The 16,552-nt window shown below is 37.1% G+C and overlaps 2 protein-coding genes and 1 pseudogene across 2 annotated transcripts; all 3 read left to right on the top strand.

Moving 5' to 3' along the window:
- The first annotated feature begins 1,599 nt into the window (after window positions 1-1,599).
- On the top strand, window positions 1,600-4,333 carry LOC148212552 (uncharacterized). The gene is made up of 3 exons (XM_088122244.1): window positions 1,600-3,682; window positions 3,726-3,866; window positions 3,924-4,333. Exons 1-3 carry the CDS (start codon window positions 2,734-2,736, stop codon window positions 4,331-4,333), a joined length of 1,500 nt encoding a protein of 499 aa, XP_087978370.1. The 5' UTR covers window positions 1,600-2,733.
- Window positions 4,334-8,505: 4,172 nt separating this feature from the next.
- On the top strand, window positions 8,506-12,110 carry LOC111025740 (uncharacterized; annotated as a pseudogene).
- Window positions 12,111-16,050: 3,940 nt separating this feature from the next.
- On the top strand, window positions 16,051-16,551 carry LOC148212551 (uncharacterized). The gene has a single exon (XM_088122243.1). It carries the CDS (start codon window positions 16,051-16,053, stop codon window positions 16,549-16,551), a length of 501 nt encoding a protein of 166 aa, XP_087978369.1.
- Window position 16,552: the final 1 nt, after the last annotated feature.

The following is a 16,552-nucleotide window of genomic DNA, read 5'->3' as shown; positions in this document are numbered from 1 at the left end:
GAAGGTCGGGCATGTCGGAAGCAATGCCCTTCATGAGGAACTTGAAGCCCGCGTCAGAAAAGTCTTTGGCAAATCCATCGAAGTCAGGATGTTGCCTAAACGATTCCTCCAGCAGGACTCCATTGCTGAGGCGCTCCTTCGCCGTCTCCAGCTCGGCAGTCGCATGCTCCAACTCCTTATCCTTCGCTTCGAGCGCCTGGAGCATGTCGTCCTTCTCTTTCAGGAGCTGGAACTTCTCCCTCTCCAAGCCCCTGGTGATGGCGTGGGCAGCTCGGAGTTGAGCCTTGCGCCTGTCCTCCTCCTTCTTCAGTAGCTCGGCCTGAGACTCCACCTCGCCCTTCAAAGTCTCCACCTCGGAGTGAGCCTTCAGCAGCTCATCCTTCATGGTGGAGGAAGCAGCCTCCAAGGCAGCGGAGAACTCCTCTTTCTCCCTCGATGCCAAAGCTTCCCTCCCATCCAGCTCGGCCTTTATAACGAGAGCCGATTGAATGGAAGCAACAAACGCCTGAGAAATGGTACAAGGAAAAAGTTAGATCGAACTACCTGTTGGGCGAAATCAAGCAAAAAATGGGGCACTAGTCTTACCTCGGCGGCGTAGTCAATGGTCCTCTGCAGAACGGACCCAGGAGCGCTCACAAATTTGGACGCCCTCCTTAGGCAGCGGTCCAAACTCGCAGCTGAGATGCGGGTCACCTGCTCCCTCACCCCGAGACTTGACGGCTCAATTCTGAACCGCGCCGTCACATCGGACGTCCCGCCCATCCTGGCCGCAGGATCGTCCACCCGATCAGCCCAACCTGCAGGCAAGACCCTGCAAGCTCCGACCTCCGAGGGAGAGATCGCCTTCTTTTTCTTCCTTCTTCGCTTTAGAGGGGCTTCCTCCCTCGCCTCCTCTCCCAAAGGCGGGGCGTCCGCCGCCTCGGTCTGGGCGTCCACCGCCTCGGTCTGACCCCTGGGGCGCTTCTCCCTCGAGGGACCCCCAGAAGACTCCAGCTCGATCACCGGGACTGGATCTTCCGAGGCAGGCCCTACCACGGCAGGGGTGGGAGGTTTCGAACTCTGGGCAGCCTCAAGAGCATGGGCTCGGCTTTTAGACTTGCGCTTCACGCCGCTTGCAAATCCGCAAACCATGGCTACAAGATAAAAATAAGGGTCAACACAAGGTTAGAGGAAAAAGGGGGAAGGCAAGTTCGGCATACCAAGTTCAGAGTTCGGCCTTGAGGATTCGATGGGACGAACTGCAGGGTTGTAAATAAATTATTGGACAACCCATATTTTATAATCATTAAATGTTATTACGGTACTAAATTTTGGTTCACATTTCATCGACATTTTCATATATCCACTGTGAGTTAGACATTTATTTAGTATTACATAAAAATTTGATCAAATATTATAATAAATATGGACATAATTAATATTAATATTAACAATTTTTAACTTAAAAATAATTATTTGTTAATATAAATTTTTGTTATGAACTTTTTATTTTCATAATTTTTCAAAAGACATTGATCGATAATGGACATTTCTAGTATCAAATTTTAAAACCTTGCACATTATTAGATGTTTGTTTAAAAAAAAAAGATATTTTTTTTTCCCACTGTGCATGCAAGAGAGCATTTTTCGTTTACTTCATAATGACTAATACTGAGTTGTTTTTGAGTGGCTCCCCACCTGGGAGTCGTTGCATTAAACTAATGTAAACTATATTAACTAATCATAGTGGGGCGGTATTAAATTTATATGTTGTTTAATACTTCCACTCTCTGTCTGAAAGGACTAAAAATAAAATACTTCCAGTTCCATTGTATGAATGTTTATTAATGATGTAGAGCTTATTCATCCAATGACTGAGTAAATGGTCCAATGCGCTTATAAATATGATTAGTAGTGTTTGGGAAAGAGAATACCCTGGACACGTAGAAGATCCCTATTGGTGCTCCAAGATGACTCATGAGTCATGCCCAGTTCGGACCGCCTAGATCACCACCACTAGCGTTGACAGATGCTAAGTATGAGGGCCGAGGTGAACCTGGCCGAGGTCCGATACTAGGAGCTCGGTGGGGGTCGAGGTGAGCTACTGTCAGCGGCATGATTATCGGGTGTAACCGTCGGTCCCGAGATTACCGGGTGTAACCGACGGTCCCGAGATTACCGGGTGTAACCGCCGCGAGATTAGCGGGACTACCACCCATAAGTAGAGGACCTCACTCCGCGATCAGGTACGATGATTTTCTGACCTCGAACTAAACTGGGAATCCGACCTATACTGACTTGATCGTTGGAGTGCTCACCTCTTTGTGCAGGTCCGCTCAAGTACTCAGATCGGTCCGGAGGCCGAGTTCGAGCTGCAATCTGAAATACACTGTTGTGCATATCCTTGCATAAACAAGTAGCATGGCTAAGAAATCTCATTGCCAGCTCTCGAAGTGCTATTGATCAAAGTGTGTACTAATTAAGCAGAATTCAATCACTTCCAGTTGCGTAAAGGTTTCCAAATATGAAGCCATTGACTCCAAAGCCTTCTTCAAATGAATCAGACACTATTAGGACTATATTGTAATTTTGTCCTAGTTAGTTGGGTATTAGTTGTACAGTTTATTCCTCTGTACATAGACACTTGTATATATATTGGCTACGTGTTATTGAATAAAAATAAGCCAAATATTATTTACTCTCAGTTTCAATATGGTATCAGATTTTCTCTGAGAGGTTCCACTTCCCACCGCCATGGTTGACGAAACCATTGTTCCTCCGCTTGATACTTCTTCGACAGATGCAGGAAATTCTTCGTCTACAAATGCCGGTGACGGCATTTCTGTTCTTGAGAATTATTCCAATCCATATTATCTTCATCACTCGGATAATACCAGTCTTGTTCTTGTTTCTGATCTTTTAAATGAGAACAATTATACCTCATGGAGTCGGTCTATGCTGATTGCACTCACTGTGAAGAACAAGTTAGGTTTCGTCGATGGATCGCTTCCTCGTCCTTCTGGTGCTCAACTCAATTCTTGGAAGATCTGCAACAATGTTGTAATTGCTTGGCTCCTTAATTCTCTTTCTAAAGAAATTTCTGTGAGCGTATTGTTTTCCGATTCGACTAGGGAGATCTGGCTTGATCTTCAAGAGCGCTATCAACGCAAGAATAGGCCTCGGATTTTTCAATTGCGGCGTGAATTATCCAATCTGTCTCAAGATCAACTATCTCTGAGCGCGTATTACACGAAATTGAAGACGCTGTGGAACGAACTTGTTTCATATCGTCCTTCTTGTTCATGTGGACGGTGTACTTGCGGCGGCGTCAAACATTTGATCAATTACTTTCAAACCGAGTATGTCATGGCTTTCTTGATGGGCTTAAATGAGTCGTTTAATCAGGTTCGTGCTCAACTCTTGCTCATGGAGCCTGAATCGACTATTAATCGTGCTTTTTCGTTGGTTGCTCAAGAGGTTGAACAACGAACTTCTCTTGCTACTGCTTCATCTGCTTCTGCTTCTTCAGTTCCTGCGGCCTTTTTGGCGCACACCTCAGCCTCTTCGAACAATACTCGTGCTTCGTCACAACCTCGCCGGAAAGAGAGGCCTTATTGTACTCATTGTCATCTCCAGGGTCACACAGTTGATAGATGTTATAAACTACATGGTTATCCTCCCGGTTTTCGTTCTACTTCGAAGAGTACCAATTCTTCTTCGAAATCACCCATCGATGCCATCTTCAGTTGCTTCTTCGTCCAATGCTGATTCGTTGAGTAATTACAATGCTGATCAGTTCCAAGGGCTTTTGACTTTTCTGCAGTCTCATTTGGCATCCATGAAGCCAACATCCGATTCTGGTGCCTCTTCTTCCAGTCATGTGGCAGGTACTTGCTCCCTTGTTAATCAAGTTCCTTGGTCTTATTGTTGGGTTCTTGACTCAGGGGCATCATCGCATATCTGTTTTTCTCGTGATATGTTTACTTCTCTGCTGCCTACATCTGGTATTTCAGTCACTTTGCCAAATAATTCTCGGATTCATGTTGAGTTTATTGGAGATATTCAGATTAATCAACACATTACTCTTAAGAGAGTGTTGTATATACCTTCTTTTCGGTTCAACCTGCTCTCTGTGAGTGCCTTGGCTGCTAACTTGGATGTTAATGTTCAGTTTAATGCTAATACATGTCTCATCCAGGCCAAGTCCTCTTTGAAGACGATTGGCAAGGCTGAGCTCTGGAATGGTTTATATCTTCTGCGTGCAGATGCTTCTCGGTTTGCTCATTCCAATTTGCTAGAACATGATTTGTTGCCTGTCTGTAGTGTAAATTCTGTTTCTGATTTTAATAAGTGACATGCTAGACTTGGCCACCCTTCTGATAAACACATGTTAGCATTAAAGGATATCTTACCTATTGATGCTTCTCGTGTTTCTTCTCTGCGATCATGTGTTATTTGTCCTTTATCAAAGCAGAAACGGTTATCTTTTCATGCTCACAATCATATAGCTGATATGCCTTTTGATTTACTTCATTGTGATATTTGGGGGCCATTTCGTGAGCCTACATATTCTGGTTATAAGTATTTTCTCACCTTAGTTGATGATCATTCTCGATACACATGGATTTTTATGTTGAGGCAAAAGTTTGATGTTCTTAGGCTCATTCCCCAGTTTTTTAAATATGTTGAAAATCAATTTGGTGCTACTATCAAGCAGTTTCGGTCGGATAATGCTCCAGAACTTTCGTTTACTGAGTTTTTTGCTTCTAAGGGCGTCATACATCAATTTTCTTGTGTTGCTCGCCCTGAACAGAACTCGGTTGTTGAAAGAAAACATCAGCACTTGCTCAATGTGGCTCGATCCCTGTATTTTCAGTCTAGAGTGCCTCTTTCTTTTTGGGGTGATTGTATTTTGACAGCAGCTTTTTTAATCAATCGGACTCCATCACCTGTTATTTCTTGGCAGACTCCTTATCATCGTCTATTTCATAAAGATCCTGATTATTCTCATCTTCGAGTGTTTGGATCCTTATGTTTTGCTTCCACACTCTCGTCAGGACGTTCTAAGTTTTGTCCACGAGCCACTCCTGCTATATTTGTTGGTTATCCTCCAGGGATGAAGGCTTTCCGTTTATTTGATATAGTTCAGAAGAAGTTTTTTATCTCAAGGGATGTCACTTTCTATGAACATATTTTCCCTTTCCATGAAGTTACTCTTCATACTGACATAGAGGACCCTTTTCCTCACTTGGTTCTTCCCAAGTCGTTTGATTTTTCTGGGCAAGGTCCTATAACCTCGGTTGGTTCTTCATCTGGTGCATCTCCTGTTATCCCTGATGTTTCTCCTGATATTGGTGTTTCTGATGGTGGTACTTGTGTTTTATCACCGAATGGTTGTGCTCCAATCGAGGCCTCCACTGTTGATGTTGTTAATACAGGAGAATCGTCTATTGTAGCTACTGATTTGCCTTCCATCCCTGGTGCTAATGACCCGGTTTCTTCTAGTTTAGTTGTGTCTCGTCGGTCTTCAAGATCTATCAAGCCGCCAACATACTTGAAAGACTATCATTGTAGTCTTCTTAATGCTGAGCCTATACCACAGTCTTCTACTAGCCATCCTCTACACCATTTTATTTCATATATTAGCCTTTCTCCTACCTATAGGTCTTTTGCCCTGAATGTTTCCTTACATACTAAACCCCAATTTTATCATCAAGCGGTTCCTCATGCTCATTGGCATGAGGCTATGCATGCTGAATTGCAAGCTATGGAAGCAAACAAAACATGGACTGTTGTTCCATTGCCTTCTCATTCTCATAATATTGGCTGTAAATGGGTGTATAAGATAAAGCATAAATCTGATGGGACTATTGAACGGTATAAGGCGCGCCTTGTCGCAAAAGAATATACTCAACAGGAAGGGTTGGATTATATCGAAACTTTCTCTCCGGTTGCCAAATTGGTTACTGTAAAAGTTATTTTGACAATGGCTATTTCTTTTAATTGGCCCCTAGTTCAACTTGATGTTAACAATGCGTTTCTACATGGAGATCTTTTTGAAGATGTTTACATGGATATCCCTCTCGGTTATAAGCATTCTGTGGTTGCTTCTCAGGGGGAGCGCCTTGTTTGTAAACTTCACAAATCCATATATGGATTAAAACAGGCCTCTCGTCAATGGTTTGATAAGTTTTCGCATGCTTTGCTTGTTTTGGGTTTTGTTCAAACAAAGTCTGATTATTCTTTGTTTGTTCGTGGTCAAGGCCGTCGTTTTATCGCGCTTCTAGTTTATGTGGATGATATAATCATTACTGGAGCTTCCTCATCTGATATTGTTGTTCTTAAGAAGCATCTTGATGCTACCTTTCGGTTAAAGGATCTGGGATCCCTTCGATATTTCCTCGGATTGGAATTAGCGCGTTCTGCTCAAGGCATTTTTCTTTCTCAACGCAACTATGTTCTTCATATTCTTGAAGACACTGGTTTCCTCGGTTGTAGGCCTGCTTTGGTCCCTATGGATCCGAATGTTCGTTTATGTGCTGATGATGGTGCTGTGCTTGCTGATTCTACTTCTTATCGTCGTTTAATTGGGCGACTTCTTTATCTTACAGTATCTCGGGCTGACATTACTTTTGCTGTGCATAAATTGAGTCAATATGTAGCTCGTCCTTGTCAGTCACACTTGAATGCTGCTTACTATCTGTTGCGTTATTTAAAAGGAACTTCTGGTCAAGGCATTTTGCTTCAACCTACTACTTCTTTTCATATACGTGCGTTCACTGATTCTGACTGGGGTGCTTGTTTAGACTCCCGTCGTTCTGTTTCAGGTTTTTGTATATTTCTTGGTACTTCTCTTATCTCTTGGAAGTCCAAAAAGCAGGCTACTGTTGCTCGTTCTTCAGCTGAGGCGGAGTATAGGGCTATGGCTGTTGCTACTAGTGAAATCGTGTGGGTGCAGTCTTTACTTCGTGACTTGCAGATTCGTGAGTCTTCGCCTGCTGTTCTTTTCTGTGATAATACCGCTGCTGTACATATTGCCACCAACCCAATTTTTCATGAACGTACAAAACACATTGAGCTGGATTGCCACTTTGTGCGGGACAAGGTTCTTGATGGTTCGCTTAAACTTCAACCCATCAGAACTCATCTCCAGCTTGCTGATATATTCACTAAGGCCTTACCTTTCTCGTCGTTTTCTGTTTTGTTGTCCAAAATGGGCATTGTTAATCTTCATTGTCCATCTTGAGGGGGAGTATTAGGACTATATTGTAATTTTGTCCTAGTTAGTTGGGTATTAGTTGTACAGTTTATTCCTCTGTACATAGACACTTCTATATATATTGGCTACGTGTTATTGAATAAAAATAAGCCAAATATTATTTACTCTCAGTTTCAATAGACACTTTCAATAAGCAAAATCCTGGAGCTGTTCGGTGGTCGGAATTGGTATACCAATTCCGATGGCCACCACGAAATCAATGTCATCGATGAAGCTGGGTCGTCATCGATGCAAGTGTATGTGAACGAGGATCAGAATCAGAATCAGCTTACCGTTGTTAACGAAAAAACGTCAAAACACAAGATTGATCTCCGCTGGGCTAAATCTAAATCTCATGGCTAATGTAGTGAGTGTGTAAGTGATGCCCTTTTGTTTTTCAACTTTCAAAAGGTCTATTTTAATATTTTTAAACTTAAAAAAAAAGAAAAAAAAAAACTAACTTAAGATAGTTCCAAAACCTGCCTAACATTAACACATAATAAATATGATCAAAATTAAATTTGAACTTTAAACTCTTCCTTGACTAAACTATAATGATTTTATCTACGTAGCTTCTAAAATTTCGAAAAGTTTCTATTACCTTTTTTAACTTCTGATTTAAAATCTAAGAAGTTGTTATTAATATCACTATCGTTTCTATAAATGTTGATGTGTGACAAGTTTAATGGACTAATAAGTGCTTTGCCACCTTTGTTAAAAATATGAAGCTGTTTTTTTTGGGCTACTCATCTTTCTTTTGTGATTAAATTACAAATTTGGTCCTTGCAATTTAAAAGTTTTCATTTGATCCCTATGATTTTTTTTTTTGAGATACACAGTACACTAACTAACAGAAAGCGACCAAAGAAGAAACAAAACAACCAAAAAACACTAAAACCAAGGAAACTAATTAAATTAAAACACCTCGACCATATGTAGCAATAACTTCAGAAAGATCAGGCGGCCACTCCTCAACCCAATTTAATTATTATATTTTTTACACATAGATTCAATTTAGTCTCTATGATTTTACTTTTAATTTAATTTATGTTGTTTTATAATCTTTAAATTGATTTATATGGTTTAGTGAAACTTTACTAATTGTCCCATGACTCCCATTTATTTACCACATTGACAAGATTTTATTTGTACATGGCATTGAGCCAAATATTTCGTATTTGGTCGACTGCATTAGCTGACTAGTTTGCCTATCGATTTGAGTGAAAATTGATATAGGAAAAAAACTTACTCCAACCTAATGTCATTAATATTTAATATTTGACAACTCATTATCTTTTTTAAGTTTTTATATTTTTCTTAGTTGTCAAATATTTAATGATATTAAGAATCATGTTAGATATCCATAAATGAATTAAATTTACCAAACCAACCAACTTAAACTTTTGGGTTAAGTAGTGGTTTATTCATCTTCAAGAAAGGGAGTTCCTCCTTAATTTTAAGAAGCCAAGTTTTTTCCTTTGATATACGAGCATTTTTTAGGGAGTATGAACTCGTCGGGAGTTCCTCCTTAACTGTAAAAAACCAAGTTTTTTCCTTTGGTATACGAGTATTTTTCAAGGAGCATGAACTCGTCAAGAGTTCCTCCTTAATTATAAGAAACCAAATTTTTTCTCTTGATATACGAGTATTTTTCAAGGAGCATGAAACCGTCAGTGGAGCATCATCCACATTTTCGGCTACGCGAAGGTGCAAGCAGGGGTGATTGGAAGACTGCAGAAGAAGTAGAAGAGGAACATTCAGGAGCCCTATCCGAACTAGGCAATAAGTAAAGATAGACAAGAAAGTGCTCTCTGTATAGCCACCAGATTTAAGAAGGCTGATTTTGTGGAGAAACTGGTCGAACTTCTCGACAAAGACGACTTGGCCTCCAAAAATAGATATGGAAACACAGCTCTTTGCATTGCCGCTTCTTGGAACGCTGTTTATTGCCCACTTTATGGTGAGCAAGTGTAAAGATTTGGTTCTCATTGGCGGGGCCAAAAATACACCACCACTTTTAATTGCTGCCAGATACAAACACCAACGATATGGTTTCCTATCTCCTCTCTGTCACGCCCGTCGATGATCTGCCACTTGACCAACAAATGGAGCTTCTTTTTAATGCCATCTCCGCCTTTGTTTGTACCTGTTTCGTACCATCAATCCACTTCTCTCTCTTTTTGTTAAGGATCTCACATGAGAAAAAAATAAGAGATCGATCTAAAAACCATTTGTAATAAATATTGATATAATATTATAACTCAAAAGTTCAAACAAACATCCAATTAAAAAATAGGATCCAATCCCAGGACTAATGATATCTTTCACAATATTATTGCATTACATACATTCATTCATTTGGCTTGGGCTCATCTTATTCTTAATTTGTTCCTTTATCTTTACAGATTTAGCTCTGGCTATTTTAAAGTTGAACGGTTCATTTAGCACTGGAACGGGATATTAATGGCGATACACCCTTGCTTATAATGGCCACAAAGTCAAATGATTGGCACCAAAAATAAGTCAACCAAACGGCAATTATTCATCAATAGCTGTAATTCGTTTTTTTTTTTATTTCTGTTTTCCTTTAAAAAACCTGACTATAAACAAAGAGTTGACTCATGTTAAGTTTAATTACTTTATTTCGGTACTCTAATACTTCTTAAAAAAAATTTTAGGGTTCAAATTCATATACAAGAAAAAAATTATGCAAATCCAAGCACGTCTCAGATGGTTGAACTGATGTGGGAAAGAGTTGCCAGAGAGATTCCAAAGGAAAAGCAGCTGGATTTCATTCAATGTCCGACAAGCATGCTACGCCACGCTGTAAGAGTTGGAAATATTGAATTTCTTAGAGTGTTACTACAATCAGATCCTGGTCTTTTTTTTGGAGGTCTATGAGAATCGGAAGATCATATTTTACATGGCAGTAGATAATCGACAAGAACGCGTATTGAGGCTAATTTATGAAATAGGGATGTTCAACTCAGATGACTTGGTATTTTACTTTGACGATGAAGATATCGAATTGCTTGAATTAGCTGCTAAAAAGGCTGAATCAAGTCATCTTGGCAGAGTCTCAGGAGCAGTATTTCAAATGCATCGCGAGCTTTCATGGTTTAAGGTATTTTTACTAACCGACATTTTTCTCACCTTTTTTTTTTTTTTTTTTGGTTTCTCTACTCCTTAAAACATCCAATTTTATTCTCTATCTTTTAAAAAAATGACCAATTTGAAATTTAGTATAAATTTCATACACAATAGAGAGGCTTTAATACAAATTTACGTTTACACTTGAAGAAATTGACTGCAAGTGAAATGTCATGCAATAAATGAGATATGAACGGACCAAAATATAGTCATTTTTAAAAGTACATGGACTGATAAATACACATATTTTAAAATTACATAAACTAAAAATGATCAAAATTTGAAACTATAAGATTGTCCAAAATAAACATTTTGAAAGTAGAAGAAAAATGAAACAAAGAAAAAACATAAAAGCCAAAATAGTATTTAAGCCCATTTTTATAAAAGAAATATTTGCAAATTGTATTTTTTTTTTCTAAAACTAAGGGTAAATATATGTCATTTCAAAAATAGTCACCTCTAAAAATTATTTTGTTTTGGTTTTCTTTTTTTTAAACGACACACCGTTCATTAAAAAAAGTTTGTGAGAAACATACAAGAGGAGGAAGGCTACATAAATGCACTTTAATTCAAAGAGATTGTGGAAATATTGTAATTACCAAAGAAAGATGATTCTGTTGACCAAGAAGAGGTAACCGACCTTGATGGCCTCTCATATATTAGCCGCGGGTCTCGAGATTCTAAAAATGGTTAAATCAGCAATATTACTTAAAATAATAATAGTAATTAAATCAGTGATTATCTTAAATATTGAATTAACTTAAAATAATAATGGAAAAAATTTGGCTCCAATTAAGGAGGTGATTCCTCTTCTTAACTCAATTAAATGTTTTACAACTCATTATTTTTTATAATTTTGTTTAGTTTTACATTTATCTCTCTTAATTGTCAAATATTTAATACTCGAGTTTTTTCCATCTTAATATTAAATGATCCACACGATAGTCTCGAGTAGTATACTTATTAACTATTTTCTGGATAAAATCAAATATTTTCTTCTCATTTTATCATAATTGCAAATTACTTTTTCATGTGAAATTTTTGCAATATATTACGCTATAATTGCAATTGCCTTTTAACCTAAACCTAATTATCTGATTGAAGGAGGTGGAGAACATCGTTGGGCTTACAATGAGAATAAATAAATGGAAGAAAAAACACGGTGCGAATTATTCACCGAAGAACACAAAGAGCTCGTGGAAGAAGGAGAAAAATGGGCGAAGACGACAGCAAATTCATGCATTCTGGTTGCAACTTTGATCGCCACCGTAGCTTTTGCCGCAGCCCTCACGGTGCCCGGCGGAAACGACAGCAACACGGGCTCTCAAATATTTCTCCACGACGAATGGTTCATGCTTCATGGTGCTTGTGATATCAAATGCGATCGCTTTAATCTCATCTTCAACTTCAATACTGTTGTTCATTTCAGTTCTGACGACACGTTGTGTAGAAGAAGATTTTCTATTCCTTTCTGTGCTGGGCATGGTGTTGACCTTCAGTGCCACCTTCTTTCCGTACTATGGAAAAAAAAATGGAGACTTTGGGCTGATGCGTTATCAGCATTGCATGCCACTGGGATCTCTTACTTGTTCAAGAATAGGAAGACCAACTATTATTCTGAATCTGATGACACTCATTAGACCTGGTGTCTTTGTATTCTCAAAAGAATCTCGTGTACTTTTCTTTCTTTTAATTAATTAACCTTGTTGCATTGATAATTATGTTGCCTGAAAATATATTTATCTTCAAGATCAAATATTCCTATTCTCACTCTACATTATTGTTGAATTTCGAAAAAGAGATGGAGAAGTTATTAACTGTGATTTCATTTTATGGAAAATTTTACAAATAAACTGTTCATGAGGAATTTTAAATAAGAGAAACTTGGATTATTTCTCCACGCAAAAACCAATGAACCAATTATTTTATCTTTACAAAATAAGAAAATGAACTACACATCAATCAAACAAAATTAATTAAAGACATGGAACTTAAAAAATAGCCAAAGAGATTATAACAAACATTTATTGAACTACAAAATGAATGACTAATTTAAAAATAACATTAATTTGAGCCTTTAACAAACATAGAGAAAAATAGATTACAAACTTTGGAATTTTACCGAGGAAGAACGACAGAAAGACACGGAAGAGAGAAGCCGTGGTGATAGCACAACGGTGGCATCATATTATTTCAAGATATATACTCAAATTGATTTGAAAAAAAAACAACATAACAAGTAGAGATTGTACCCTAAAGGAAGAAGAAGAGCGGTGGTGAGGGACAGAACGATGGAGATGACATATCCACGGCCGACGGATGGAGGTAGAAAGACCAATGAGGGTGGAAGGAGGGAACGATAACGACGGAGGTGCGGAGGGAGGGGAGGAAGCACACGGGACGCAGGTGACTGAGGAAGGGAATATCGCGGAGGTAGGGGGGAGAGGAAGAAAAAAAAAGTAAAGATAGAAGGGTAATGAAGAGGGTTAGATTGATTACTATCTATTTCTTATTAATATATTATTTTATTATTAATATAATACATGCAAAATTATAAAGGCATAATACTAAAATGTTATAATTTGTTTACCTCTAAGCATTCAAACAATAAATTTTAATTTCAATGCTTTGAAATTCATTTAATTCCATATATAATTAGAAATTTGAAATTATTTCAATCTTTAAAATATTGAAATTTGAATCCTTTCTAATTAATCAATTTTAATGTTAATATAATATAATTTTTTTGTTAAACCAAGTATAACTCAGCGGTAATTGACATATACTTCCAACTAAAGATGGTGAGTTCGATCATCCACCCTATATAAAGGTAACAGAAATAACTATAGAAAGGTTAAACTGAAAATGCCAGATAACAAAACTCTCTGTTAATAAACATTTCATCATATATATTATTAAAATCCTGCTTAAAAATTATTTAAAAAGCAGAAGTGTGTAGATAATTAATTATGCCACGTCATATGACCGAAGATGGTGATAAATTAATTCTGAACTAGTTTCTACTCTAACGAGACCACGGCTGATATTTATTAAAATTTGGTGGCGTCTTATTATAAAAAGAAAAAAAAAACCTACGATTGATAATAAGTTATTAAACAACTCATATTTTATAATGGTTAAATATTATTATAGTATTAATTTCTAGAAAATAATTAGCTACTTACCCATGAGGATATATTTGTCTTTACTACCATGGAATGTTTGATGACTAAGAGATAAATACAAAATTGAAAATTTATTTTCTAAATAAAAAGATGTCAAATATTCCACTAGTCAAGATTAAAATTTTTCAAAATTTTCTAAATAAGTCGTTGCATGAAGGTTAAATTAATATTTCTACAGTATTGCATTTAAAATTGACAAAATATCAATAAATATTATCAGTATATATAGACATAATATGATATAATAATTAATATTTCTACAGTATTGCATTTAAAATGGACAAAATATCAATAAATATTATCAGTATATATAGACATAATATGATATAATAATTTTTAACTTATTTAAAAAAGTGAAATATTTATTCTTTCAATTTTTGAAGAAATATTTATTGATACCGATCTCATTAAAAAAAGTAGATGTTTGTTAAAAAATATATAAAAGTAATGGTCATATATATATATATATTTTTCCCTGCCGGCATTTGCATGAGAGAGCATATTTCGTTTACTTCACAACTCCCAATACTAAGTCGTTTTTTGAGTGGTTGAGTTGAAAGGGGTGTGGCCTAGGGGAGTTGCCATTTAACTAATGAAACTATATTAACTAATTATAGTGGGGTGGTAATATATGTTATTTAATACTTCCAACTCTCTCTCCCAAAACGAGTAAACTAATTACATTGTATTAATTAATGTTAATTTCTTAGTCATGTGGAGATTTTTTTTCTCCTTTTGTTGGGGGCACATGTTAGGTATATCGTGGGTAAAAAAACATCTCACGACCTAAGATTGGACATAAAAGAATCAATCAAAGAAAGATGACAATAAAAAGTAGTAGAACAACGGAAAAAAAAGACACAACAAAACAAAAGTAGAACACAAGCCAACAACAAAAACTAGAAAATGAAATACCAGTTATGAAAAATAGATTCAAACCAAACCTCATCAAAGTTCAAGATCTATAATGAACATAATCTCATCAAGTTGTAGTAGGAACATAAATATTATTTAGACATTCTCAATGGATCATTTTGAAATATAATTCAACTTTAAACTTTTTCTTTGTTAAATTATAAATTTAATGTTGAACTTTTTGATGATTTTATCTACGTAGCATCTAAAATTAGAAAAGTTTCAACTTTTGAACTTTCTATTAAAAATTGCTACCAAAGTTCTTATTATTAATGTCATTCCTTCAACCGTTGATATATGAGAAGGTAATTGAATCGATGATTTCACCAAATGTGCTTGGTACAAACGGAGTTTTTTGACCTACCCATCTTTATGTGGTTCAATTACAAATTTAGCATCTATAGTTTAAAAGTTTCAATTGAGTGTTTATAATTTGAATTTAATTCCTTTAGTTTTAGAAGTGTTTTTTAAACTCTCAACTTAAACAACGGTCTTCTGATCCTGTTAAGGATCCCACATTGAAAAGAAAAATTATCTTGTATATATTAATAAACGTAGACTAATCATCTCTTTGTCAATTGATTTTGGAGATAGATTCGTCCTAGGAATATTAATAAATCTTACCCAACTTCCCACTTGAGGTTGTTAAGAATATTAGTCGCTAAATTTGAAACCATTACTTTTAAATTTTTCAAAATGGTCCTTAGACTCCTTTGTATCAATCATTTGGAAAGGAGTGAAAGTCAGGTGGAGGGAGAAAAAACCTTGGAAGGAGGAAATTAAAAATAAAAATAAAAAAAGTTGTTGGCTTCTTAATAAAACCCATAGTGGGTGTTAGAAAGAGAGAGGTCGAGAAGGGGATGATGGGAAGCAAGAGAGAGGAAAAGAGCTCTCTAGAAGTGGATTTGAAAAGTCGGAAGCTCGTCGGAAAAGTTGTGGCTGTCGCCGGAAAGTAGGCAACGATTTTAACCGGCCGGTAAGCTTGTTTCTAAGGGGGAAAAAAAGAGAACAAAATGGATGATTTATCTCATTAGTCTTCTTTATTTAATTTGTTCAACAAATTTTATGGATTTTTCTAATCTGCTCTCATTTGGGGTTGATTTGAATAGGAAGACGGAGACAATTTATGTGGGTTTCTCGATTTTTGTCCTTGCTCAAAGATGTTGTTTTCTTGCTTGAAATTAGTGTTGAAAGAGAAATTAAAAAGAGAGGGAAGAAAAGATAGAAAGGGATAGAAGAAAGGGGGGAGAAAAGAAAAAAGTGGAGAGGATTCCATAGAGAGAGGAGTAGGTGCCTTAACCATTTGAGCTATGTTCGGTTGACTAAACTTAAGATTGTTTTTAATCACTATATATATATATTTTTGTTTCTAGAAGAAATCGAATTTGTATAATTTTTTCCAAGTCAAAATTTGTTAGCGAGGATTTGATTTTTCAAAAGCCTTTTTTATTTATTATTAAATACCATAAATTTTAGAGAGAAACTCATTTAATTATCTAAAATCAAGAAAGCATAGGTAGTTAACACAATAATTAAAAATTTCCTTTTTCAGGAAGAAAAAGTATGGTGGAGAGTTGGCAGCGGGCTCAGATGTACAAAGCAGCGGTGAAGGGTGAGTGGAAGACGGCGGAAGAAATGGAAAGGCTGTACCCGGGAGCTCTGTCCATGGTAATAAGCGACACAACTATGGAAACGCCTCTCCACATTGCCACTAGAGCCATGAAGGCTTCTTTCGTTGAGAAGTTGGTGCAGTGCCTCGGCGAGCACGAGTTGGCCTCTAAAAACAGATACGGCAACACTGCCCTCTGCATCGCCGCCGCACAAGGCGCTGTGGATATTGCCAACATACTGGTCCACAAGTGCAAAGCTTTGGCCCTCATTCGCGGCTCTGGAAACTCAACCCCACTTTTGATCGCCGCCAGGTACAAGCGCAACCACGTGGTCTCCTATCTCCTCTCCAAGACCCCCGCCCATGGTTTCTTGACCATTCACGAGCAAATGGAGCTCCTCCTTGGTGCCATCTCTTCAAGTCTGCCTACAAATGAGGGGAGTGTTAAAATATGAA

This window comes from Momordica charantia (assembly GCF_013281855.1).
Source record: "Momordica charantia cultivar OHB3-1 chromosome 3 unlocalized genomic scaffold, Mcharantia_2.0 BLBB01000003.1, whole genome shotgun sequence".
NCBI lineage: Eukaryota > Viridiplantae > Streptophyta > Magnoliopsida > Cucurbitales > Cucurbitaceae > Momordica > Momordica charantia.
This window is presented reverse-complemented; position numbering and strand designations above follow the sequence as displayed.

Excerpts from the sequence above, each read along its gene's own strand:
- LOC148212551 (XM_088122243.1), top strand. The coding sequence starts at position 16,051 with ATGGTGGAGAGTTGGCAGCGGGCTCAGATGTACAAAGCAGCGGTGAAG.
- LOC148212552 (XM_088122244.1), top strand. The coding sequence starts at position 2,734 with ATGGTTGACGAAACCATTGTTCCTCCGCTTGATACTTCTTCGACAGAT. Across the intron at positions 3,683-3,725 it reads TTTTCGTTCTACTTCGAAGA|TTGCTTCTTCGTCCAATGCT; the intron begins GTACCAATTCTT and ends TGCCATCTTCAG. Across the intron at positions 3,867-3,923 it reads TTCTTCCAGTCATGTGGCAG|GGGCATCATCGCATATCTGT; the intron begins GTACTTGCTCCC and ends TTCTTGACTCAG.